This window comes from Aythya ferina (assembly GCF_964211825.1).
Source record: "Aythya ferina genome assembly, chromosome: 8".
NCBI lineage: Eukaryota > Metazoa > Chordata > Aves > Anseriformes > Anatidae > Aythya > Aythya ferina.
In genome coordinates this window covers 17,068,893-17,096,758 of record NC_140304.1, presented here as the reverse complement: position 1 = coordinate 17,096,758, position 27,866 = coordinate 17,068,893, and the positions used below count along the sequence as shown (strand labels likewise).

The window sequence follows — 27,866 nt, the reverse complement described above, 5'->3', positions numbered from 1 at the left end:
TACATTATCTGTCTCCTTGAATTAGAAAAAAACACCACCACCAAACGTCACACATATTATGTCTTAGTATCTACTCCTTCACTACTGATCCAGTGTAATTTATCAGTTCCCTAAAATCTTTTGCAAGACCAAGTGGGCTACAAAAGGACAGGCCTTTAGTAATCATTAAATCATTCTATAATAAGCAAGTAAGCAGAATTTCTCATTACAAATCTGTTTTTCCAGCTAACTAGCCAAGACAAAACTCCTGCTGTCATCCAGAGAGCTATGTTGAAGCACAACCTGGAATCTGATGCAGCTGAGGAGTATGAGCTCGTACAGGTCATCTCCGAGGATAAAGGTAGGGAAGCAGAACTCTGGTGCTGCTTGAAAAATTATGCTTCATTTTGAAGGAAGGGGTGAAATGTGAAGCAACTGTGGAAATGCCACAGACGTGTTATTATAGCTGCCAGTGAGAATAAACCCCAGATAACTGATGTGTGGGGGTGGTTTAGCACAGCCCGTGTCAGCACGCCACTTGCTACAGGCAGCCCTCTGTGTGTGTGCCACGATGGCAGTGCACCCTACGGAAGCGCAGCTGCTCGCACTCCCTGAGCACAGTCTGGCCCAGGGGGCTGCTGGCAGAGTCAGGGCAGCCCAGGGCCCTGTGGCACTGGCTGGCCCTGCAAGCAGGTAATTTTTGGCACAGCCTCCTCTGGGAGTGGCTGCCAGGGCCTCTGTCCAGCTGGACTTGGTCTGGGCCTGGCCTCCGTCTCTTGTCCTCCATAACTCTTCACCTGCTTTTCTTGTGGGACAGCTGAAGAGGGGCAGCAGAATAAGGAGAGGGGGCAGCACTGCCCTAGATGTCAGTGTGCGCATCTACTCACCGGCTTCCCTTTCTTCCCTGCCTTTTCTCCTGCAGTTTGCACACCACACCTTCACACGCGCTCTTGTCCCTTTTTTGCAGAGCTGGTGATACCAGACAGCGCCAACGTGTTCTACGCCATGAACAGCCAGGTGAACTTCGATTTCATCCTGCGGAAAAAAGCTTCAGTCGATGAGCAGGTGAAAATGAGGAGTCGGACAAGCCTGACCCTCCCCAGAACTGCCAAACGGGGGTGCTGGAGTAACAGGAACAGCAAAATTACGCTCTGAGGGGGAGCAAGGCCACACCAAGGCGAACTGAATGAGGACTGTACCTTTGCTACCATCCAGTATTACAGAATTGCAGCAGATGAATGTGTCAGTATTCAACTTTGAAAATGTTTGAGACAAATGCAAAGTGAGCGTTTGGTAGACCTACAGCCAGAAATGTGCCTCCCCTGGAGCTGGACAGACTTGGATTTACGAGACAGTCCAGACTAAGAATTTTGTTTTGTTTTGCACATTAGTCTAGGAAGGTGAGAGCCCCATTTAGAGGGGAAAACAGGACTGCAACATTTGTCTTCAGAACACCACATATGCCTAACTTTTCTTGTGAAAAAACATTTTTGTTTTGCCAGTATTACAAAGAACAAGAATGCCTAAATTTATTTTTATAAAACTGGAGAAGAAAAGCCACAATGCAGTTCTGCCAGAACCAAGCAGGAGATCCCGGCCAGCCTCCAGCTGCCTGAGGGGAGCCCTGGTTTGCGGAATGTGTGGGTGAACTGGGTGCCACCAGCCACTGCTGCCTCCGGAGGCATTTGCATTCATGAAAAAGCAACGTGGGTATGTCCCCAAAACACTCATCTCTGGAGAAGGAAGAAGTAACTGCAAGCATGCATATTGCTGTCACACTGCTGGCACCCTTCTTTTTTGCACTTGTTCAAAGCCAGAAAATTACCCCCTTTTTATTTTTTTTTTCCCCAAAGAACATTAAGAGAATGGACCGCACTTGCTTGCAGATGAATGTCATGATTTGTTAATGACCAAGGCAACAAACACTACATGTATGGATCTGGGGCTTGTCATAATGCCACTACAGTGCGGTTTTCCTTTTGCTTTGCTAACCCCTCCAACAGAACCTGATGCCTTTTGCATGTACTCTGAACTGACTGATGTACCTCTTTGTAATGTGCAATCACTCTTCGGGAGCAAAATTTTGCCTGCATTAATCCAAGTGTCATTCCATGAGAGGCAACTACAACCCTTTTATTTTAAAAGTGGATATTGAGAGGAAATAGCCAGGTTTTTAGCATTACCCCAACCAAACAGAGATTTTATATAGTTGTAGCATTATTATGCATAATCTCCAGCCACCTCTCTTGCTCTTTATATACATCTATTAAATGGATTTCCTGACATGGTACATTCTTTCAGCTGGAATAAAGAATTTAAGCATCTACTCTCTGTGAAACTTTAAGTAACATCTTTCTAGACTCTCTTCCTAGAACACAGGCTTCCTTGAAAGGACAGAGGTTTGATTTTAAAAAGCCATAATTGAGACATTGGATTGTAAACAGCCCTCACAGAACAGACTGTCTTTGAGATACATTAGCATTAGTTAAAATAAACTCAAATACTGAATTTTACACATGCCTAAGGCTTTTTTTCCACCAGTTCTGTAGCTGCCATTTTCAAAACTGGGCTCAGATTACTTTAACAATCAGTGATAAACTCACGATACAAGCAGCAGTGGGTTGTGTTATGTTCTCCACTACACAAAGATGTGACTACGTGATTGTGACCTCTAGGCACAAGTAGCACCGTACAGGCATAGCCTGAGTAGTTCAAAAACTCAAACTATTTCTGGTGAGAGAGTGAATTTATAACTGAGCCTTAACATTTGCTCAGTTAGCACAATTTTACAACAGAAATTGTTTTTCTTCACATTATTGTGTAAGCGTGCATTGATATCTGTACTGTATCCTTTGTAAATTACAGCGTTGCTAACTCTGAGGGTGCATGCCCATATTATGCTGAAAATGATTTTTAAATGACAGCCCCCTGCCCAAAAAAAAGGTTATATATTTTTAAAAAATTAACTGCTTATCTGTAATCTTTATACAGTAAGTATATAAACATTTTTTCACTAATAGTTGTCTGAAGGTAATCTACTTTCTTCTATTTTGACTCCTGCATTTAAAACTTTTTTTTTTTTTTACGTTTCACACCACCTTCCATCACTGTCCCATCTTTAACATAATCACATTTATTGTTTTAACTGTTCTCAGCTTCCTCCAGCTCCCACAACCCATCTGCCATTCACGACCTAGAAAGAGAGGGTTTCAGCTTGTTCTTACCTTTAGATGTAACTTTTTAGCTACAATCTTCCTGCAGCGTTGTTCCACTTTTTGACATCCCCCTAAGCAGCAGTTCTGTATTGTTTGAGACCGCCACCAGGATCACAGTAGTGCTTTAAAAAAAAATAATCTTACAATGACAGCTTCTGAGTCACCTCTCTCTCACCCGCATTGCCCACTGAGTGGCAGCAGCTGCACATGAGCCCTCCATGGTCACACTGCAGGAATGCAAGGAACTTGCTGAGGGCCAGAGGTAAATGTTAGCAAAGCAAAAGCCTTCCCAGCACATCCACCACAAACACACCAATCTGTTGCTTTCTATGGAATATTTTATACTGTTTCCTGAGCTTTCTGTTTAATGTTTCTGTTGCAACTAACTGGGGAACATTGACTACACACAAATTTTACTTTTTCATGACCACATTCTCTTTTGGGTCACTGAATGATTTCTGCAGCAAGCTACTAAAAAAAAAAGAAAAAAAAAATGTTTTGACTGGTCCATCTTGGCCCCTTTTTCACCACCATGCCATGTTTTCTCCTGGCCTCACAACCCTTTGCTGTTGCCGCCTGCACAACAGTACAAAAAGGGGGTGTTTGTATCACAGCTGCTTTGCCTCTTACCCTCCTGGCTCTCCTGCAGCTGACCTGCCATTCTCATCGGGCAGGATGTGTAAAACTACCGGCAGCCATCTGCCACAGGCTATGAGGTGCAGAAGTCCTTTGTCACTGAAGAGCCACCCACATGTTGCAAAGCAAAGGCAAAAGAAGGAATACTCCCAATTTATGCTGTACTTCTTTCTTTTTCTCTTTAAACTACCTAGGGGTGGGGGGAAAGGGGAGATGGATGCAGGGTTAGGAACCAACAGCAAAGCCTGTTTGGCTTCCTTCAGGATAAACACAATATATTTGTGAACTACGAATTTCGTATCGCCCTATTTTTCACTATAAACAGCACTTCTTAAACAAAAGCAAGGACAGAGTTGTTAGGTTATAAGCTGTCTTACTGCAGATAATCATTTTTAGGGCCTGTCATTGTAACCTTTTTTTGCAAACAAGCTGCTTTTTTCAGCTGTCATGCTACTTGTTCTTTGTCAAACTTGTTTCTAGCTTCCTCTGCTCTGTCACCAGCCTCAGCACAGTAGGTACTTGCTGGGTGGTTTTCATCAGCTGGCACCTCCTGGGGCTTAGCACAGATGTTCCACAGCAGAGCAAAAACCTGATGTGAGGAAGGGAGAGAAGGAAAAAAAAAAAAATCCTTCCTTGCTTCCCCAAGCTGCCTGGCAAATTCCTGCCACTTAAGTTCTGCTAACAGAAACCCAGTTGCAAGCTGCATAATGGGCATACAGACAACAGGGGCTGTGCTCTCCTCACCCTGCAACTTCATGTGCTGAATCCCAAGCCTGACCACATCTGCCTGCCTGCGCTGAGCCAGGCCTCCCAAGCGCAGGGCTGCAGCACAAGGTACCCCCTTGCCCATGCAAGACACAGCAGGGACACCCCTTTCATGCTTGCACTGCACCCCAGTGTCCTGCACTGCCCACAGCAAACTAGGGTCTCAGCCAGACAGGAGGCTGCTTCAAGCTGGCTCCTGCTTCCACTCGTTTTGAAGCTCATGACATTAGGCAAAAAACTAAGTACGTGAAAAGTGGAAAAACAGCAGAAGCGTTTCAAGTGGCTCCTGTGTCTCCAAAACACAGCTCATTCTGAGTAGGGCAAAGCCTGAGCACCACCTGCCAAGGAACTGAGGCAAGGAAAAACAGCACTTGTCATAGCAGGCAGAACCACTGCCATCTACCACATCTGGCATGTACATGTAGAAATAAAAAATCGTGCATGTACACACACACGCAGGGGTCTATATGTGAAATAATAATGAGCGAGACTGAGGCCAGGTCTGCTCTAAAATGTATGCATTCACTTCATTCATTCATTATAATTTTCATTCTTAATTTGTTTCACTCCCCCTCAAAAACACCAAACTCCTGTACACGCACTTACAGAGTCAACTAAAAGAAAATACACACAAGAAATACAAAAACAAACCCAACCCAGCTGTCGTTTTTCAATAAACTGCTACCGCTCGGCTCCAGGAAATCAAAAATAAATAAAACTAAGCTTACCTGAGCTTCCAAAGCACCTCCGCTAGCAGCACTGCTTCCAGACAGCACACGCCATGCTTCCAGCTTGGTCGCCGAGAGGCAGCCATGCCCTGGCGGCCACGCAGCACCCACCGCTTAGCAGAGGCAGCCTCACCCAGTCGCACGGCCTCAACCTCTGCACATCAGCGGGGCTCGCTGTGGAGCACCCGGTGCTCCAACACAAAAGGCTGTATTGGTGATGCAGAGAGATTGATTTATTATTATTATTATTATTATTATTATTATTTATCATTTATCATTTGAATGAGCTACAGTAAGGTTAAAGAAAGCAGCGGGACCCAACCTCCATCTTTTAGTCCATGATACATTTCCTGCCTGGCCAGTGCAGCAGTGGCCTTGTGCAGGCTTGTGCAGGCCTCCCTCAGACAAAACTCCCCCTCACTATGGGCTACAGGATCAAGCCCCCACGGAGGCAAGAAACCATCCTCTCCCCCAACACACAGTGATGCTCCTGCTGCGTGGCCCTGAGCCTGGCACCCAGGGAAGGGGCAGAAGGAAAGCGCGCTGCCAGGCCCTGCTGTCCACCCACCCTCAGGCCCAGCAGGACCCCAGCCCAGCAAGCGGGTCTGGGAGCTGGGATGCTGCACGTGCCCCCATATTCAGCCCTCTCCAGCCCCCACTACGAAGCAGAGAGTACCGTGAGCAGCACAAGGTATGTTTTCAGCCAAGATGTTTGTGGAGGAACTGCTTCAATATAATCATGAAAGGGCAGGAGAAGAAGGGCTGGCCAAAGCAGTGCTCACACGGGTACGTCATTCCCATGGCTAGGGGAAGTCAGGCCTTGCTCAGACACAGATGGGTCCAACACTGACCAGAAAAGCACACGAGGCTGGAGGAGACACGCAGCATAACTCTAACAAACCTCTGAGGCAGCCACACTGCCTTGGTCTTGATGCCACTCACCCATCCCACACTGGCTCACCCCCACTGTTCTGCCAGTCTCAGGTATGCACGCACGTTGGTTAGCAAGGCTGCAGGCCCACAGGGAGTGACACCAAGCTGGGGCCCTGCTTCTCTCGTGCACCCTTCCCAACACGGCTCCAGCAGCTACCCAGCTCTCAAACAGCACCACCAAAGCCTGAAGGAATCAGTCCCGGTCCCCAGGGAAGCACAACATAACTGAAAAGCTTCACAACACCGTACTCTTACACATCGCGGCACGTGACAATACGCTGGATGCTCACCAGCGCAGGTATCTACTTCTGAAGGCCACATTAAGCTTCTTACCAAAGTCTCTGGGATCGCCATGGTCAACAACGCTTGAAATGGGTCAGCACTGCTGCTGGTAAAGCAAGGAAGAGGCAGGAGGGCTTGTCAAAGAGGAATAGTCCAGGCTGTGCACAGTGGCACATGGCAGATCTACCCTCCGTACTCACCATGTCACAGGGCCACCTGCTCCATCCTGAACAGCAGCAGGAACATGGCTTCAAGGCAATAGCTGCAGTACAAACAAATGGCCAACAACTCCGTGGTACAGTAACATAGCTGAAAACACTCTTGACTCCACTAGCTTGGGCTTCAATGTCTTCCCAGAGCCAGAGTAGGCTTGTTGGAAAATACTTCACTTCAACACAGCTGCGCGTGAGCCAGCCCAGAGGCGGAGAACTGGCCTCCCCAGCTGGGGCCGGCTCCCACCCAATGAAGAGTACACACAGCTGCTTGTCTTGCACCAGGTTCTATGTATTATCAGACCCGCTGACAGGTAATAATAACATATCTTCTTTAGCCGAAAGCACAATTTTGATCAGTAATTATTAAAACAAACAACAATAAAAAACACACAACCACACATACTCAACTGTACGGATTAGCCAGCAGGCGAGTCTCCAGGTTGTTAGTGCAGGAGAACATTACCCCCTGCAACAAGAGCCTGCAGGTTGAGACCTGTGCCAGCTAAACCTAAGCAGTGTAGTCCACAATCACCTGGCCTCTAAGAAACCTTTAATAAAAACAAAAAACAAAAAAACAACAACATCACACTCTGCTGACATGCTAGCCAATGACAAGTCAGTTTGCTCCTCACTTGAAAAAATATCAAGACAAGTTGCCTCTCCGTCCTGTAACACAATTCTATCAAGGCTGTTGAGAACGGTACAGTTGACAGCACTGACATTTTGGTCAGTCGTTCTATTAGGATAGCATAAGAAGTTTGTAACCAGAACTGTAAAAATCAAATTTCCTAGAAGTCCTATGCTTGGTTTTGTGGCTTACTTAAACAGGCCTGCAAAAAGGTTGTCAGGCTTTCTTTTCCTGAAGGAATAAATTGAGGCAGGGAGAAAGCAAGGCATGTTCCCTTCAGATAGTGCAGAGAAAAACAGATGGGGCAACCACCACTTTATCTGCTAGTTTCCAAGATTCTAGACATGCCAAGATATTAGTTCCAGACTGGCAGACCTACTGGGATGGGATCTAGGAAGTCTTTAAATTTAGATGGGAGCCAGAAATGTTATTCTGCAGAAGCACGATGAAGGAGAAGACACCACACTGGAGCACCGCTCCAGTGCATCAAACATTTTTGGAAACCCTTTGACAGGGATCCCTTTGAAAAACAAAACCAAATAACCTGAACACTTGCCTGCAGTTTCTCTCAGCAAACAGGGTTACAAAAGCCTACAAACCTACAAGAAGTAACAGTTACACAGCAGCCCAGTTACAGCTATCCAGAAAGGTATTAACACTTGTACACCTCTATATATTAATCTTCATAAATACAGTATTCTACACAATGTACTGTAGAAAGACGTCATTCAAGGTTTTTGTTTTGTTTGTTTGTTTACAAAAGCTTGCAAAGGCTTTTGTTCAGATCTCTGCCTTTTTTCAGCCAGTTTGGAACACTTTTTCCTCCTTCCTCTCCCCGCAGTCCTGGAAAAGCAGCCTGGTAAGCTGTAACACAACCAGGTCCAACCACCCTGCTTTGCCATTCCAGGTAGCAGGAAGGAGACCACATGAACAGCTGCTCTACAACTTTCAAGGGTGCAAAGCAGGTGTGAGGCAGGTTCAGCTGTCAACAGAGCCCAGGGGAAGCAGGCAGTCATAGCTCATCCCTGGAGGATGGCGTGTTGAGAGATGACTGAGGAGGCAGGGCATCCTTGTTCTGGGCATCGCTATGGATCTTGCCCTGCTGCCGGGACTTCCAGGAGTGTGTTCGGTCCCAGTCAGTTGACACGGTCTCATTGTCCCAGATCGTAGAGGTCTCTGTGTCGCTGAGGTAGCCTGGCTGCCCTGTGTAGTGAGTGGGGTAAACAAGCAGTGGTTCTGCTGAAAAGGCTTTCAAGTCTCTGGACTCATAGTATTCCATGTACTTTGCTCTAAATGGGGAAGAAAAATCATCAGAAACAGAGTGAATGTTCATCAGTGCCAGTGGTTATAACTTTGAGATGCAAGTCAATCCACTGAGCAAACAGGTCCCAGGGCAGGGAGGTAGTTGCTGGGGTGGGTCTAAAGCAGGTCTGACACTCTACAGCCTTACAACCACAAACAACCTACACAAAGCCTCTCTTGCAGTCAAAGTCTCTCTCAGTCATATGTCTCAGAACCAGCCTGCAAGCCCTGCACTGGGTGGGCAAAATAACCCCTCTGCAGCAGGTCTGTTATCTCTTTTGACCTGTGTCAGCTCTGCTGCAAACAACCAAAAAGTACAAGGCTTAGCCCTGTTCCCGACCACCCAGGCTACAGAAGCGAGACACATCACCAACTGGTTTGAGATTACCCAGCAAGACCCAGCTCGTGTCAAACTGAGCAACAAAGGCATCCTACTTACACAGGGTGCTTGTTGTACATGACCGGCAGAAACTCATCTACTGGCAGCATCTTGCTGAAAGGCTCAGCTCCAATTAGTTTCTGAGCACCTTGGAAAGAGATTGCATACCCCAGGGTCCAATAAGAGTAATCAGCTTCCACGAGGTTCATGACATTGGGAACTGCTTTCTCAGGCTGCTGCACCTGCATCCTTTTCCGTCCAATGTATCTGAAAGGGTGAAAAGAAAACAGAATTTTGAGCTGAAGTGAATCTGAAACAAATACGACCACACAACTGTTTATTTTGACCAGGACAGGGCAAAGAATCAATCCAAGAAGTAATCCCTGCTCACAGATTTCTGTCCTGCATCACTGTCAGACTGGGTTGCTGTGGTTGTGCTAGTTGGTAGCTTGTGGTGCAACATCAGATGGAGGGTTTCTCCAGGGGCACCGCATTACTGGTGCTCAGCCTGAAAGATATTTTCAGGCCTGTTCTCACTGACTCTTGCAGTCTCTCCCAGCTGAGCTGTGAATTTGAGAGTGAATTTGAAAGACTCTCTGAGTCTTTCATAGCTGTGCCTTAACCCAGTCGGCAGCACAGCTGTGAAAGACTCAGAGAGTTAGGGTGCCACTGCCCAAACCCCAGGACAGGGCTGTGGCAGCTCCTCTGTCCCAGCAGCATCTCCAGACTGCCCACAGAGGGCAGTGACAGTACCCATTACAGTTTGGTCACTCCAGCCTGCCCCAGGAGGCAAATCTCTCCTAATGGGAAGAGCCCACTGAGAAGCAACTCTGGCTGGCACTAACCCGCATCTCTACCACGACACAGTATGTGCGCCCAGGAGTTCCCAGGTGGCTGAGGGCCAGTTACTTACATAAGCTCCCAATCTAGCTGTGCTTCTTCAATGTCATCCATCAACTTCATGAGCTTCCTTTTAAACTGATGCTCAAAGCGCACATCATCCTCAATAACAAGCGTCTTCTCCAGTTCTCTGTTCACCACCTGAAACAAGAGGGTACTGAAGTGATCACAGCAACCCATTTGGGCCACTCCTTGCACCCTGAAATTGCTGGGGCCATCTTGACCTGGCAGTACCTTCTAGACCATGCCGGCAGGGAGGCATGAGAACTACTCGCAAATTCATAGCTCAGCCAGGAGAGACTGCAAGAGCCAGTGAAAACAGGCCTGAAAATATCCTTCAGGCTGAGCACCAGTAACATGGTGCCCCTAGAGAAACCCTCCATCTGATGTTGCACCACAAGCTACCAACTAGCACAACCAGAGCCACCACCTCCTGCTGCCCGGGAAGGGGGACAATCCAGCATACCCTAAGTCTGACCCTGACCACTTAGAGAATATAGATACAATGCATCCTGTGTACAAGCTCCCGTTATTATCTGACTGTTGGTGATTTGAAAGTCTCAAGCCCAAAAGCTCAGCCTGCTCGACTGAGGTCAAGGCAGGATGACTCCTGCTGGCCCTAGGCTTTTCAGATCAATACCCTGCCCTGTGGAGATGTGCTATATCTAAAACAGAGATGTGTGTGCAGAGGGTTGTCTCCTTATACATCCATATAGGACCCTGCACCAGTAGGTGCAATCCGCACTGTCAAATCTGGACAACCACTGCCACTCCCAATTCTTCTTTTATTATCAAGCCTTTCTTCCTGCCTCCACTACATCTCATTGACACAGCGCCCCCTGTTGATGTCAGGGCACGTAATTGCAGCATCTCTGACCAGTGCAGCCCAGTTTTCTCGCACATCACTCCCCAGATGACCAGGGACAGCCAAAAGACACACCTTTTACTACCCAAAGAAGATTCTCCTAGCTCAAGTAACAGAGGTCCCTGCTGGTAAGAATAATTGTAACACATCAACTTGAAAAAGCCAATCAGCAGTCATTGGAACTTGCTTCAGCACAAATATAGAAGCAAAGACAACAACAACGACGACAACAACAAAAAAGAGAGGAGTTTTTTAGTATCATTTGTTCTTCAAAACCTTCCAGCCTTTCTCCTAAACAAATTTGCTTCAAGCATGCTATTGGATGGTCTGCAATTTGCATTTTGGTCTGTATTTTGATAAAATTCTTCAGAGCTGTTGGCAAATAGAATACAGAGAAGGGAAAGCTGAGCACTGCATTCAAGAAAAACTTTGTATATGATCCTCTATAAACTGAGGAAAACATTTCCATGCTATGCTTCCAGAAACCTATACCATATTTGATGCTCTGCCTTACGACTAGCTGTGTACTTTCCTATTATGTCTGCCCACAGTGCTGTCCTGCAGCAACCCTGAGCACCCAAAACCTTCTTACCTCCTTCCAGATGTAATAGTGACTAAGGAAGCAGCCGATCTCTCCCCTGGTTAGTGGCCTGGAGGAATATGGGTCACGGTAACCCGGAAGCATATCAATGCTGAGAGCTTTGAGCTGACTCGTGTTCAGTGCTCTGGGAAAGAGAGTATCTATCACCATTTAAAAAAAAAAAAAGTCAATTACAAGTCAGACACAGAAGCAGCACAGGAAATGCTGCTGATGTTCAGGGAAAAGCCGTTTGTCGAGGAATTCTTGTATTTGTTTTGCTCAAAAACCTGAAGAAAAAAAAATCTTAATTTACATTTCTAAATCTAACTGAACACTGGAAATGTCTGAAGACAAATGTCTACAGAAAGCTGCAGCCTTCCAGCAGCATTCCCCTTCAAGCATGCCTACCGCCATGAATACCTTCACCCCAGCCACCCTCACTTTCTGTGACCTGACTGCTTTGAGACTACCAGTGCTGAAGCTGAAATCAGACAAGTCACAACCACTTTTGCTTACAGACTGTTTCCCTAATACACTGTGTTAGAGAAATCCACAAGGCAGAGCACGTCCTGAGGACAGACAAGTCATACCCTTAATGTTGCCAGTAACTTCTTGTGGGACCATTTACTTGTTAGTTGCTTGGCTTAGAATATTTTTCTAAGAGGTCTAGATGGGTACCCAAGACTCAAGGCCAGTAGATGGTATGTCGGTTCCTAACTGCACCTGAACCACACTGTTCTGGTTCTCTCATGTAAAATGACTGAGGTCAAGAGAAGGAAGAAATAGCAGAACTGCCCCACTTAGACCAGTAGACCTGTGAATAAAAAGTGACATTCACCTCCCCCCTCAGCCCACCCTTCCTCACCAGAAGGAAGGTCAGGGTATCTGAAGAGATGGTGCAAAGCACTTAAGCACAATCCACGTTTTGCAAACTTCAGCAACCCCAGCTGAAACTCACTTTCCATCCACAGCCTCCACTATCTTGACTGCAATCTCCTGTTCATAGAGAGTCCGCAGCATCCGATCCCGCCTGTCTTTCCGACGCTTCAGATTGATCATGAAAATCTAGGTTGAAGAGAAAGGCATCAGCATCCGGGTATGGGAGGGAGTAAGAACAGGAAGTCCTGATCCACTCTTTTCTAGCAGCCCCATAAGAAAAGCAGATGTTATTAAAATACAGGTGTGTTTTCATTTGAGATTGTTTAGAATTTGTCAAAAAATAGGTTTGATTTTGAGCTGAAAGGTTAGAGGCTTGTTCTTTGTCCAACAACTTCCATTTATGAAACAAGTGAAAGTTGGTCTTCAATGATGAATAAAGATGAGAGAAGGACAGCTAGAGCCAAGCCTTTATTTTCCACAGATAAAGGATGTTTTGATTTTTATTAAATACAAAAAAAAATTTTGTTTGCCAGCTCCAGTTCAAGAAGAATGTTGACCCACATGTCTCTCCACGAAGATGCAATTGCCCATATTTAGGATTATCAGTGGGGTCACTATAGAAGTACAAAGACACAGTAAAGAGAACATTTTTGTAATTACTTCAGGCATTGAAAATGCTGTTATCCTTGCCAGAGTAGAAAGCCTAGCAAAAAGCCAAGACCTGGAACAGAGATGTCTGGGTAGAGCTCAGTCCAAGCCTGGAAGAAACAGACTCCTTGGTGAAGGGCTGAAGACTGAAGCCTCACTTGCAGGTAAACTGCAGAGGGTCAGGGATATTTTTCAGTCACAGACAGACAAGTACAATTGAAGCCTTGTAGGTTGTGGAGCAAAACCTCATCCCAGTAAGAAGCAGATCAAATTCCAGCCCAGTACAAATGCAAAAATAATAAATTGGATAAATAAAGTGCAGCCACAAAGGACAACATGGAAAAAACCTATGCCAGCTGTGTTCTAAACACAGCACTCAAACACACATAGCCAAATCAAGTTCAGACTTTACTATACAAGTCATATAAACAGATGTAGCAAAACAAGCATGAAAACAAAGGCTCCCCTGATCACCACAGCTCCCTCAGTCACGGTGCCACTGCAACCCTGGCAGCTGTATACACAAGGGGGTTATGGCTCTGTGAAAAACATGGACACTAGCTAATCACTAGCACAGCAGATCCCTCTCCAGCCCTCTCCCCTCAATGCCTACTCTCTCCACATTGTGAGAAAGAGATGTGAGAGGAATTTCTGCAAGGTCTTGGGGTGCTACCAGCATCAGCAATGATCTTTCTAGATATTTTTTACTTAAGCAGAAAAATGTGGCAATCAAACAGGACAGGGGGACAGCTGCCACAGTAAGGTGGCCACATGAGTGATCTTCATCTCTCAAGGACATACCCAGCTTGGGCTAGAGCCTTGCTCAAGGCCTGTCTCCCTCAGCTGCTCTGGGCTCTATAATGTGTTTCTCAGGTTACAGAAATCATTCTCCTCCGTCACTTCAGAGCAGGAGAGCTTTCCTAAAGGACCATTTTTTATCACAGAATGAAGGGACTGCCAAGCTGCTCTGTAGAGTCAGAAGAAACGGGAAAAGAAATGAATAATTGGGAAAGAACTAATTGTGTGAAGAGATAATATATTCCAAGAGAAACATCTGGAAGCTCAGCTACCTGGAGAACCCAAGCCCTCTGAGTAATGAATGGGAAGACAAGGACAGCAAATTAAGATTCTTACTTCATCAAATCCCATCTTGTCAGGGTGCTTTGGAGGAACAGAGACATACTGAGAAGGTTCAATGGGAGGACGATCAACTGTAAGAGAGGAGAAATCCCAACCATCACCTTGATGCACGCGCTTAGTTGATATAATGTATCTGCACATGTCTTCATCACTGGGCCTAAAGCCCCGGGAGCTGGGATGTGCAGTCAGGGCAGCAGTGGGTGCAGCAAAAACCATCCACACTGCACAGCAGAAGGGAGCACCTATGTGCCAAACAGACCTCATGATAAAGATGAGGTTCTGCAGCATCCTTTCCCAATTAAAGATGCAATTTTGCAATTGATGGGGAAGTTGAGGGGTTTTGTGAACAGAGTTGACTCAGCCATGATTACACCTCTATGTAGAAAAGCTGTGGAAATTGGAAAACGTGTATATCAAAACTGTGTGAGAACAGTAAGGATGCAAATTCTCCCAGACTCGCAAGGGGAAGACCTGGGAACTGGCAGCAGAGCTCTACCATCATTAACTGGGGAGCTCCATCACAGCAGAGCACAGCAACTTACTCATAGCTTCAATTAACGTGTGCACAAAGTTCTCAGCTTCTTCTTGCAGCATCTGATGTGATTTCAGGGGCATGGGAAGGAAACCATAGTGCTCACGGTTGCAGATGTACATCTGAATTCCTGAGGGTCACAGAAAAACAGAAAATAAAGTCAGGTCTTTTGTCAGCAGATTTCACTGCTCTGTTGATATATAGCCATAATCAAACTTATACCTGGACTTCAATCTCAAGAGGTTCTTCTTCATCAGCAAACAATTCAAAAACATTCTGCACCTGGGATGGGGCAGCCCCAGCTGTACGTACAGATGGGGGATGCGAGGCAGGAGAGCAGCCCTACAGAAAGGGATCTGGGGTTTCTGGTCGGTGTCGAGCTGATCATGAGCCAGCAGCGGGCCCTGGCAGCCAAAGGGCCGACCGTGCCCTGGAGTGCCTCAGGCACGGCCCTGCCATCTGGCTGAGGGAGGGGTGCTCTGCTCTGCTCTGCCTGGGGCAGCCTCACCTCAAGCACTGGGTGCAGCTTTGGGCGCCACAACATAACAAGCACATGGAGCTATTAGTGTCCAAAGGAGGGCTATGAAGATGGTGAAGGGTCTAGAGGGGAAGACGTGTGAGGGGCGGCTGAGGCCCCTTGGTTTGTTCAGCCCAAAGTAGAGCAGGTTGAGGGGAGGCCTCATGGCGGCCTGCAGCTCCCTCACGAGGGGAGCGGAGGGGCAGGCGCTGAGCTCTGCTCTCTGGGGACAGCGACAGGACCCGAGGGAACAGCATGGAGCTGGGACAGGGGAGGGTCAGGCTGGGAGTTAGGGAAAGGTTCTGCACCCAGAGGGCGGTCAGGCACTGGGACAGGCTCCCCAGGGCAGTGGTCATGGCACTGAGCCTGCTGGAGTTCAAAGAGTGTTTGGACAATGCTCTCAGACACAGGGTCTGTTTTTTGGGTGGTCCTGCATGGAGCCAGGAGTTGGACTCAACAACCCTTATGTGTCCCTTCCAACTCGGGATATTTCATGAGTCAATAAAAATCACTGTGCCATTTTCTGTTGTACCGGATAACAGCAACTGGCCTCTCCTATGTAAACAATTTCTACTTGCTCCCTAACAGCAAGGGCTTTTAACTGCAATCAGTTTTCTCCTAGGAGAGACTGGGAACCCACATCTTAGACCAGAGAAAGGGTCTCCTCTGGCTGTCGCCTTCACAGTATAAAAGCAGTTCTACAGCAGAGGGCAGAACTGGCCTTTAGCAACAGCAGTGACTGATAAACTCTGTAGGGCTACTGTAGAAAATTGGAGAGTACCACAGAAACCCCCATTCCCAAAACTACAACTGCACTGCTCACACCTGGTACCTCACCTGACTCAATTGCCTCACAGACCCAGAGCCAGAAGCAGAGTACTGGAACAGGCTTTCAACCTCTGAGCAAGCCAGCCTCAAGTGATAAAATGGCTGGCACAGAAATCAAATGGGCTTCCGACTACAGATGTGCTAACGGAGAAGCAGCAGCGAACACATGGCATGGAGCCTCTCTCCCTGTACAGATCCAGGGCTCAGCAACAGCCTCCAAACAAGGAGTGCAAAAATAGGTCTCAAAGACAGGGAAAGGGATATGGTTTAGTGGAGGGCTGTTAGCGTTAGGTTGGAGGTTGGACTCGATGACCTTGAGGTCTCTTCCAACCTAGAAATTCTGTGATTCTGTGATTCTGTAAAAACATGCAGGCCTCAAAGCTCAGGATGGAGGCATTTCCACTCATGAGTGGGCAAGACTCCCCGTTGAAACACAGGAGGGCTGCATTTGTTAGAAACCTGCACAGGGTGAAGGGGCTCAGGTGAAAGGGAAGTAGTCCTATTGGACACCCCATCCCTCTGTGGTGAGAGGAGGCCCTGCCTGGAGTCATACAGGATGAAGTTGCAAAGCCCAAGCCCAAGGTATCAGTATAGCTACAGGGTTTGTTACTAGGTTAGCAAGGATTTCAGTCTGAGCTTTGCATTCAAATATCTTCCTGCTTCTGCTTGCTTTGGCTAGAATATAAAACCAAGATACTTTCACCTGTGTTGGCGAAGAACTTTGAGGAATGCGTTTGATAACCATCTTGGAAATGTCAAGTCTGCCACAATAGTACTCTCCTCTCCAGGAATACTTTTTAAAGTGGCCTGAAGATGAGAGGAAAATCCTACAGAGAGGTTACAAGTGAGGAGGAAAGATACTTTCAAAAAAGTGATAATGTCACTTCCTTCTACTTGAAAGCTTTCACAAATGCTTGCTCAAGGAGCTGAATCTGAAGATATCCAACAAAGAGAGTGAAATCCAGATGATGACTGGTCACCAGTGGTGTTCCCCAGCTGTCAGTGTTGGGGCCCATCCTCTTTAATATCCTTATTGATGACTTGGATGAGGGAATTGAGTGCACCCTCAGTTAGTTTGCAGATGACGCCAGGTTGAGGGTTAAATGTTGATCTGCCAGAGGGTAGGAAGGCCCTGCAGAGGGACCTGGACAGGTTGGCTCAGTGGGCAGAGGTCAAGGGGATGAAGTTCAACATGGCTAAGTGCCAAGTCCTGCACTTTGGCCACAATAACCCTGTGCAGTGCTACAGGCTTGGAGCAGAGTGGCTGGAAAGCTGTGCACAGGAAAAGGATCTGGGGGTGCTGGTTCATGCTTGCCTGAACATGAGCCAGCAGTGTGCCCAGGTGGCCAAGAAGGCCAACAGCATCCTGTCTTGGATCAGGAATAGTGCAGCCAGGAGGACTATTGAGGCAATGGTCCCCCTGTACTCATCTCTGGTTGGGCCGAACCTTGAGTGCTGTGTTCAGGTTTGGGCCCTTCACTACAAGAAGGACATCGAGGCCCTGGAATGTGTCCAGAGAAGGGCCTGGAACACAAGTCCTGTGAGGAGCAGCTGAGGGAACTGGGGTTGTTTAGTCTGGGGAAGTGGAGGCTCAGGGGAGACCTCATTGCTCTCTACAAGTACCTGAAAGGAAGGTGTAGGGAGCTGGGCGTCGGCCTCTTCTCACAGTTATCTAGTGATTGGACTAGAGGGAATGGCCTCAAGTTGTGCCAGGGGAGGTTCAGGTTGGCAATGAGGAGACATTTCTTCTCAGAAAGAGCAGTCAGGCATTGGGACGGGTTGCCCAGGGAGGTGGTGGAGTCACCGTCCCTGGGGGTGTTTAAGGAAAGGTTGGACATGGTGCTGATGATCTTGGAGGTCTTTTCTAACCTTAGCGATTCTATGATTCTTAGAACAGAGCCCTTTGCAAGGGAGAGACACACTCACTGCTGAGCTTCTTCATCGGGAATGCCCCAGCAATGCATGATCAGAATTGAGCTCTGGCAAGGTCCTTTATTAATTAACCACCATCTTAAAGCTGCTAAAGTCCATTCAACTGGACAAACAGATTTAAAATAAATAAATAAATTCAAACCTGGAAGCTTTTCTGCATTTTTTTCCCTATTTAATGAAGCAAGCACAAAAACTCCCTTCTCTCTAGAAAATAAATGAAAAGCAGACACTACCTGGTGTGTTGATGCTTTCATGTATTGGTCCCCTTAATCCCTGGTATTTTTAGCAGAGCAGAACTGTCTGCATTACAACTCCAATGTTTACACCATTTTAAGTTCTGCAAGTAAATCGTTGGCTGCACTACTTGCCAAAACACATTCAGCTGTCAGCTGTAGTTTAGGTAAATGGCAGAATAAAAAAGTATGACCTGCTGACATTAATGGATTTGGCACTGATCTAATCAACTAATCTTATCTGGCTCACTGATCTCTGTTCTTATCTTCCGCTGGCTTAAACACAGTTAATCTGTGTAGACTCATACCAATATTTCTGTTCCTTCTGGGATAAAGGCTACTTCAAAATAGTAAAACTGCCTTAAAACAGGGAGCAGGACTCACTCTCCAGCTCTGTTTTTCTAATAAAAATAACTACTGCTACAAGGGACAGAAAAGCTACAGATACTTGTATTATCCTTTGTGAGGCAGTGACCAAACCCACAGCCATAGTCAGGCAACCTAAATTTCCCCCCCACCCCTGTAACTGGACCTTTCTGCTGGCTGGCTTTAGGTCTTCAGAGCCTGAGGCTGAAAGGAAGCTCAGGAGATATGGCTGACAAAATGCTATCTTGCAAGTGCAAGCAGCTCTACAGTGTCAACTCCCTCTGTTCTCGGCTGTGCCCCTCACACCTTTGCAGGAAGAAGAGAAAGATCTCTTATTCTCTCTTATTCTCAGTATGCAGGCCCATCACTCAACAAAACACCTTCACTGAGCTTTGTTGCAAGTCAGTAGTCCCATTAGGAGCCACGTCCTCTCAGCAAAAGTGAGACAGTCTCTCTGGAGCATCACGGAACAGCTGTGTCAAGCAATAGACTCACTGCTGAAAACTGCTGTTTTGATATGTGGTGTTAAGTGTAGTAGTTGGGCTGGACAAAACCCAACATCCCTGTGACTTTAGTCAAGTAAGTGAAATTCCTCCAAAGAGAAATTTGCCTCACAGTCCATACATTTTGCACATTTCTGAACTTGGATGTTATCCTTTTATCCAGGGTGCAAAACTCAGCCCAGGACAAAAGCCAACAGACTGACGGGCCAGAATGCCAAAGCACTGGCTTTCATGTCATGGGTCAGTACTGGAAAAAATTAAGATGTTCTAGAATCAAAGGAAAAAATGATGGGTTTGAATCCCTGAAATATTTCTTAAACAGCTGGAGCTACTGCAATGCAGTTACCACTCTCATTGGATGGTGCATCTCTGGGAAACCTGTCAGAGGGAACAAGTAGGGCAGGTAGATCTGAAGGAGCCCACTTTGCTATTCAGACTTCTCTGAAGCCAAGGTACTGAAGTCCTGACTCTCAAACAACTTTTCTCTTCTTTAAAGCCCCATGCTGTGATGAGGGAGAGGGCTGACAATACTATTTCACCTCAGCAAGCCAGCAAAACTAGTCATGAAGCTCCGGATCAAAGTGCATTTCACTGGTGCTGCTGAAGTTTCTTCATCCCCTTTTATCTTATAAAGTCTTAAACTTTTTCCGTCCAACACAACAGGGCAAAGAAAAATACAAATAGCTTTTAAAGACATAGGCTTTCCAGAAGCAACCCTCAGCTCTGGCACTGCTTCATATAGGCCTGCTGCTACCCAGGACATTGCTGGAGGCAGAATACTCATCAGATCCATTCTCCGAGAATAAATGGGACTTAACATTCTCACCACAAGTACAAGCAGCAGTAGCATCTTGCATTTTAGAGAGACATTTCCTCTGAGACACCTGGAGCTCTTTGCTAACACCAACAGCCATTCCTGAACAGGGATGAGGACACCAAGGTTGTGGCTTAGCCTAAAAGGACTTCTGTATTTCAGGTCCAGCTGACATCCTCCCACCATCAAAGACCCCAGTATCAGCCAGAGTGGTGCACATTCTCTCTCCACTGTGCTTCAAGGGTTTCAAGACAGCTCAGCACTTGACTGGTTCTCCTCATATACCGATGGAACAGTGTCAACTATGCGAAGATTTTACTACTCACAAATCAGCTCTAACCCACCCTTGCCTGGCTATGATTTCCTCTCAACACAGCCTGAAAGTTGCACTGGCTTTGCTTTAAGACAAAAAATACAACAACTCATGTACAACTGCTGAGCTGCCATGAACCAAGGCCTCATGAGCACTTGGTAAGCAACTACGTTTTTTTGTTAGTTTGTTTTCCACAATGACTGCTACATCTAAAGAGAGTCCAGGAGTCTCCTGAAGTGGTGACTTTAGATACCTTACGAACAGACTTCCACTTTCACAGCATTCACCTGTGTTCACTACTGCCTTGCTGCAACACAAATCAAGGACAGATGCCACATATTTAGACTCTGAAACGTTGTCGCCATCCCAAGAGTTACTCCCATGGCCTCTGAAACTAGCTGTGGCTTGACACTGCATCGCCAATCACTTGTTGGTTATCCTTGAGTAGATTCAAAAGAGCAAAGGAACAGGGTACAAACTCACCACTGAAGTCAACACATGGCTTTTAGCCTCTAAACTCCAAGCAGAGATCTGCATGTCTACTAGTGAACCCTCCCCAGCAAAGGTTCCAGACGTACCTGCTTGGCGACTGGAGAAGGCAAAGACCATGATATCATCAAAGCTCCAGGTGTAGTCCTGGTGGGGCGGATAGAACATCAACTTGGTAGAGGCCTCTTTCCTCAAGTCAATGAGGAATGTGGAATGAATCATTGGGACAGCAAAACAGCCTGTCCTCTTCCATTCCCGAATCAGGGGATAATCCAGGGTCCTTTTATAATAGCCCTGCAAACACAACGAGCAAGCTGCTTGTTACAAGAGATTTGTTTCATAGATGCTCCCTAGGAAAAGCTCTCACCCTACGCCCTCCCAGCAGGGATGAATCAGTGCCCAATTCTCAGATTTTGAAGTATACCCCATTTGAAAAGGGCTTAGTCAAGTATTTATAAACAATTCCCATCTCAGAAGGTAAAGCTTGACCCTGTCTTTTAGAAGTTAATGGAAATCCAAGCCTTTCCACTGCAAAATCATCTTGCAATAGAGCTTCAAACCCGTGACTATTCTACCCCAGCTCTCCAAAAACCTTTTTTTGCACTCAGACTCTCAGGTCTGATCCTGGAGGCTGCTGAGCATGTGTGGCATCCCCCATGTTCAACACACACAAAGGGCATTCACAGTCTCTCAAAATAGGACCTACAAATTATTTCTGACCATGACTTCAAAAAATATTTACTTGACTTCTGGGAAGACAACACCTGTGTCTCCATCAGCTGTGCAACAATCCCTGCTTGCTCCATCCCAAGGCAAACAGGTTTAATACCAATTCCTGAGCTCTCCCCACAGAGTCATTCTGGGGGAGGCACTTCAGTCAGCTCCTTTCTCTGTACCCACAAGCTCTGCTAGCCTTCCAGCCCGATGGGTGCATCACCCATAGTGTGCAGCTCACAGCTGGCTTTGCAGGTGCAATACCTCTAAAGCTATCATTTTCGGAAATAAATACACAGAACTCCTTCAGAAAGAAAGTCCTAAGGCACCAATTAGACATCTGAACACAACTGACTGTTGAATCCAGAGTAGACACTGGTCTTTACAGAAATGATGAGTCACTAAAGTAAGTTGATGTTATTTCTACGTTACATTTTCCATGAGGATTCTAGAACCAGCAGCCAAGCAGATCACTGCAAAACCACTTTACCCTAGTATTGTGTAGGAGAGTGGTGCATCTGTTTGTTTATGCATCTGTGGTCCCCTGTATCCCCTTCAAAAGCCTTCTGACCACATTGTGAGGACCAGATGTCTCAAACACAACCAGCCTGATTTGAAAATTGAGCAGGTACAGACCTTACTAGCATTCTCACCGAAGGAAGGGTTAAGACACTTAACCTTTAACAGACATTGGAGACTGTCCACTGGTAAAAGATTCTGGAAACTGACCTTTCTTCCTCCAATCACTCTCTACAGGGTTTTAGGGCTTTTTACTGATTGTAAATCATGTGTAATCAAGAAAGACTCCAACTTGTCAGCACTGTTGCTGTGCTTTCTTAAGTCTAGCTTCATGACAACTAAACATCAAGCTGTCCGGAGCTGGGTTTGGCTTGTTGTTGCTCAGTGCTGCAGGCCATGTTGCAGGGCGTGTTCCAGCTGTTATTCCCTCCCCAGCTCCCCAGGGAGAGCAAGGCTGAGAGAGAAGAGCAAAGATGTGGGACTACAAGCACAGAAACAAGCCAGCAGCAACTAAAAGAATAAGAATAAGAATGAAAGTGGGAACTTCCCTTTTCATTTGAGCAGCTTTTTTCTCCTCAAATTCTGGAAGATGCTTTTGCTGCTACTTTTTTCTTCTCTTTGCAGCTAATTCAATTAGCTAATGCTAATTGATGGAAAATTACTACTGAACAGGTAACACTGGGGGCCAGGGCTGAGGCTGGTGTACACAGGCAGGGATCCACTTCAGTCTGTGAAGCAAAGCTGATTTACGTATTGTACAAGCAATACAAGCAACCCATTTTCTGATTTACAGAACAGTTGCTCTGTTTTCACTTTGCTTGTAACACCAGAAACAATTATGTTTTACATCAGGTAACTGCAAGAGGGGAGTGTGCTTCATTCCATCAATAATGACAATTAGTATCCAGTTAGCTCTCCAGAATAAAGCAAGAGGGAAGGGAAGGTTAGGACTGTGGAGCCCCTCTGAAGTACTCATATTCACATGCCCCAGGGATGTTGAAAGACATATCTGCAGCTCAGGCTTAAGCACATTTGTCTATTGTATTTACAATGAAAGAAAGACAAAATCTGGGGATGGAAGGAAAATGCAAATCCTGAAACTTTCCAGGGCAAACATGAGCAGAAAAAATTCTCGCTAGGTTAGGAGATACACAGATCCCATCTCCCCAGAACATAACAAAATATATGATGGCAGCTGACTGGAGAACAGATCAAAGAAATCATCTCGTTATTGAGGTTTACCTGTGGGCTGAGAGAAAAAAAAGCACTAACTACATTCCTTATCTCAGCTTCAATGTCTTGGAAGGCCCATCTAGAGCTTAGTCAAAAACATTGGAAATGAAAACAGTAGGGAAAAAAAAAGTTCAAATGACTGTGGTGATAGATCTGCCCCTTTGTATAACTGATTCTCTTACTAAAATCCTTTTATAAACAAGGTGACTGTACAGGGTTTGACTGAGATGCAGATTATTTTCTCCACAGAAGCCCATATGCTGCTATGTTTTAGACTGGTGACCAAACCAACATTGACAGTGCATCAATGCTGACAGTGCACCGATGTGTGCTTTGGAAAAAATCTCCCAGGGAGATTTTCCAAAGTTTATCCAGAATTGCTCAGGGACTGGCTGGGCACTGTTTTGCTGGTGGTGAGTTAATGTTTGTGCATCATTTGTTTTATTTCCTTTGCCACTTATAAAACTGTCTGTATCTCAACCCATGTTTTATTCCCCTCACTTTTGCCCTTCCAGTTCTCTCCTCCATCCTGCCTTGAGGGGGAGTGACTGGAGGGGGACTTTCCTGCCAGCTGGAGTCAGCCCACCACAACGCTGCACAAACAAGTTACAGGTGACAGCTTCACCTCATTCTGTCTTTAAAGAAAGAATGCTATTTCTACTAACACATTTTTTATCTTATTCTTCATGTAATGTAGTACATGTGATTTGAAAAGGTAACACAAAACTCTAAGCAATGCACTTCTGTCCTTTACATATGCACTTCAGCACATACACACTTCATTCAAGGCAAAGGGTGTTTGTCTACCACATAAATCTTGTTCACATGTGAGAAAAATAGCCTATATAAAACAGAGAGCTGTAGTGAGAAAAGCATATTCCTCTCAGATTAGCATCAATATACAGGAAAGCTGGTCTAAAATTATGTACCAAGAGTTTTAAGACCACGAATTTTAAGGCTATTATACAAACATATGGAACCACCTCAAATAAATATTGGTGTGATTGTGGGTATTGTGGCTTTTTTTTTTTTTTTTTTAACATCATTAGTGTGATTGTATCACATCCCCAGACTTTTGGTTAGGAATAACATCACTCAAATCAAGCTCAGCTTCCTCCAGATACAGCTTTTTAAAAGTGAGGAATCTCAGACGAGGAGGCAAACTTGTCTGCACACCCAATGCAGAACATGCATTGCTTTGCTCATACGTATATGTTAGAAAACAAAGCGTGAAAAACTGTTATAGACTGCAGCGTCCCCTCTACCTGTATTCCCAGACTCCCCATAAACGTACGGTCCTTTCCCAAAGATACGCACACCCAGGGTTTAGATCCCACCAGTGAGAGAGGTGCAAGCTTAGATGACTGTGTGACGCCACTATCCTCATGACATGCCTCATAGCAACAGCAGCTATTTTTCAGAAGAGGGAGCAGTCTGTATTACAAACACAGGTGGTAAAGTCTACAAAAGAGAAACTACGCCCACTGCTTCACAGACACAGCACAGGAGTCTCTGAAAGCACAGCTTACACTGTCACCTGTCACCATTCATGAGGTCACTTGCCTGGGGGGTGATGCCACACCAGAAGTTAGAATAGAGAGAGCGAGACTCGAGCATTGGTGCCACCAATGTCTTGTTCTCTGCTATCATCAGGTTCAGGGTTTGTGGGTTGGTCAGTAAGTTATCCGTATCAACAAACTAAAGAAGAGGGGAAGAGAAAAAGAAATTTGTTATTAGATGAAACAATATGCTTCCCATGACATTATCTCGGGAATTAGGTGACCAGAGACATGAGGTATCAGCAAGAACCACTGAGCTGGTGGTTTTGATACCACAGTACATGTCTGTTATAGGTGAACACAGGAGTAGCTGCCCCTGTGACAGAAATATGGGCTGGGGAAAGATGTGGAGCTTTCAGAGGACTCCACAGAACTACTCCACCAGAGAGCAAGGGAGATGCAAGGCCAAATAACAATGCTGAAAAGTCAGGTTGGTCTATTCTGTGAAGAGGATCAGGAAGAACTCTTGAAAAAACAGGCCCCACACTCTCATCTTCTTCAGAGGCTGCAGAAACACCACTATTAACTGCTGCTGCAGTGACCAAAAGGCACACATCTTTCCACAGCTGTCCTGCTCATCTATTCCCCTTACATTTCACTAGAAGCAGGCAATGTTTCAGTCTGTGGGACTCTTTGCAGGTACTTACCCACCACCCAGACTATATTCAATCCTGATAAAAACAGCTTAGCCAGAACCTCTAACCCTGTGGATAAAGCCTTTGGCTTACCCAGGGACTAGTCCCCCTAACTGCAAAGTCTTGCTCATCAGAACATGAAATGATACAATGCATCTCACTGCATAGAGCTTTTACTTTATGTGGAGAGGAAACCTTCAGACAGCCCCAAGTATCAGAGTGACTGACTACCTGAAAAGCTTTTGCCTGAGGACAGTTAATAAATCAAGCACTGTATTTACCAGGATGTAGTCTGACCACTTCTCTCGCGCCGCACGCAGGGCAGCCTGTCGGAGTTTCATCACATGGGTGAACCGGGAGCTTGGCCAATGCTTTGGCCCAATTTCTTCTGGGTAAGACCTAGCAAGGAAAGCAATCAAAAAAGTCTAGTTCCCCTGCTGCCTTCTGTGAAAAAGGAAAGCAGCATCAGAGTCACCTCAGGTAACTCAGGAGAGGTAAAAACAAAAACAAACAAAAAAAAAGTGGTTCTGAGGGAAAAGGATTCCACGTTTCACACTGGCATGTGTACACAAGACAGCAGAAAACAGGTAGCATTACAGCATTTCCTGCTGACCAAGTGGCCACAAGCAAAATTGCACTGTCAAAACCAACAGTTTCTTCTGCAGCAGGCAGGCCCTCACCTGAGGAAAGCAGAGATTACCCTCCTAAAATGAACTGAAGCTAATTTACCTCATCTGACCCTCTGGTAGAAAGTCCTCTGCTAGGCTTTAAGTCTATAAAGACAGCAGAATCAACACAGCTGAGGATGTGAATATGAAGAGCATTTTAGATTCCCCCAGGCTCTGTGTATTATTAGTAACTGTTAACACATTCTGGTAACACCTCTTAAACCAACAAACACCCAACACCCAAGCCCAGGGGCCCAGTCATGGGAACAAAGTTATGTGCATGTCTCTGTTTTCAGGATCAGATCTTTGCAACAGAGATGGTAGGAAACTTTGGGACAGATCCTTATGTGAGATATAATTCATGGCTGTGAAACAGTGCCAGCATAAGCCACTGAAGGAGCTAAGAATTTCAGAAATTTTTTTTACAGAACTTAAAAAGAAAAAAAAAAAGTTTGACAAGATTAGGAAACATCAATTGCAATGCAAGGATTAAAAATAAATAAATAAATCAATAAAACAACCAGTCCTGGTAGGTTTGCACAACGAATGTCACACCACCACACTAAAGACCTCAAAAGCATAAGCAAGCTTAAACCAAAGGGAAAGTATAATAAATAATATTATAAATAGAAGAAATAGAAAATAGAACAAGATGAAGGAACAGCTGATCTTAATAATAAAAACCTAAACATGTTTCTTCTACTTCAAAATCATGTATTTCAGCAGGTGTAGTCCTTAATTCCCTGAAAGAGGATTGTCTTTAAACCTAAAAGTATATTTCAAAGGAATAATCCTGCAAATCATATGCAAAGGCATAATATGCTGGATTAAACATAGTTCCCTGGCTCAGAATTTATTGAGTATTTGATGCCAGGGACAGAACTTTCACAGAAACTATGGGAACAGGCTATGATTTCTCTGCTCCCTTGCAGATAAAGAAAAGCAGTTTTTAATCCCTGTAGCTTTTGATGTGATTTTTTTACCATGCAAAGAGAGCAACTGCAGATGCTGTATAACTGAATGGAAAATGCTTTTTTCTCCAAAGTTCTGCATGAATTGCTTCACTGAAATCAAAGACCTTTTTATGTGTTCCACCAGAACACAGTTTCAATAGAACAGACCCCACCAAAAAGAAAAAAGGAAAAAAATAAAAATATATAAAAAAAATACAAAATTTGATATATCGTTTGAACAGCTTCAGCCAGCCCCTCCCTGCAGTACTCACTGCGGGTCCTCCATTGGCCTCCACTCCACATCATGGTAGAGGTTCTGCACGTTCTTCAGCCACTCTCTAAGGATTGCTGTGGTGTTATCAGCATTGTGATCAGTGGCTGCCCTAGAAAAATAAAAAACACAAATACCACTGTTCATACAAGATTTAGGCATGAAGAGTAGTTAAATCCCTGAGTCTGCCTATTTGCAGTGGGCTAGGATGGTATGAGGAAGGTTATGCTCAAAACCTTTTCCCAGGTGGTAAATGAGTTGAACCAATGAGTAAATGAGCAAGAACCAATTTCTTACAAGCACATCCAGCTCCTGGTAAAACTCACTGCAGCTCCACAGATGTTAAGGCACACAGCAGAGCCCCACTCCCGCAAAAACACTCCCTTGATGAAGGCAACCTTGCACACCACTTCGCTTTCACTGGTCCCCTGCCTCCCTGGAACCCAGAAGCTTTGTCATTAAGCTTGCACAGGTCTGAACTCTGCTGTTAACGCCCACGTGCTGAACTCCCCTTGCTGACTGTCAGGATCGCATCCCTTCAACTGCATTCAGTTCATCCTCTGGAATAGACAGGATGGCATCACATGATGAATGAATGGCCCATGGTGAGTCCCAGCTTTGGAAGCCCCAGGATTTTACTCCGCATGCTGTACTGCCCCGCAAGTACACCACTTAAGCTGCACGGCATGCTCTGCTGCCTCCCACTCCAGGGA

At 45.6% G+C, this 27,866-nt stretch overlaps 3 protein-coding genes across 12 annotated transcripts in view; 1 reads left to right on the top strand and 2 right to left on the bottom strand.

Moving 5' to 3' along the window:
- Positions 1-2,492, top strand: part of RGL1 (ral guanine nucleotide dissociation stimulator like 1) — a 76,025-nt gene extending 73,533 nt beyond the window's left edge. For all 4 annotated transcript variants that reach the window (XM_084527381.1, XM_084527382.1, XM_084527383.1 and 1 more), the window contains 2 exons: positions 226-340; positions 947-2,492. In XM_084527381.1, coding sequence (XP_084383507.1) covers positions 226-340; positions 947-1,134 — 303 coding nt within the window. In that variant the 3' untranslated portion in view covers positions 1,135-2,492. The remainder of the gene's footprint in view (positions 1-225; positions 341-946) is intronic.
- Positions 1-27,866, bottom strand: part of LOC311440447 (uncharacterized protein) — a 378,092-nt gene that overhangs the window by 292,209 nt on the left and 58,017 nt on the right. The window lies entirely within an intron of this gene.
- Positions 7,022-27,866, bottom strand: part of COLGALT2 (collagen beta(1-O)galactosyltransferase 2) — a 148,867-nt gene continuing 128,022 nt past the window's right edge. For all 7 annotated transcript variants that reach the window (XM_084527388.1, XM_084527387.1, XM_084527385.1 and 4 more), the window contains 11 exons: positions 27,155-27,265; positions 25,543-25,660; positions 24,631-24,765; positions 20,691-20,895; positions 14,617-14,736; positions 14,069-14,145; positions 12,366-12,472; positions 11,420-11,552; positions 9,976-10,103; positions 9,123-9,329; positions 7,022-8,670 (listed from right to left, as the gene is read on the bottom strand). In XM_084527388.1, the coding sequence (XP_084383514.1) occupies positions 8,394-8,670; positions 9,123-9,329; positions 9,976-10,103; positions 11,420-11,552; positions 12,366-12,472; positions 14,069-14,145; positions 14,617-14,736; positions 20,691-20,895; positions 24,631-24,765; positions 25,543-25,660; positions 27,155-27,168 (1,521 nt within the window). In that variant the 5' untranslated portion in view covers positions 27,169-27,265 and the 3' untranslated portion in view covers positions 7,022-8,393. The remainder of the gene's footprint in view (positions 8,671-9,122; positions 9,330-9,975; positions 10,104-11,419; positions 11,553-12,365; positions 12,473-14,068; positions 14,146-14,616; positions 14,737-20,690; positions 20,896-24,630; positions 24,766-25,542; positions 25,661-27,154; positions 27,266-27,866) is intronic.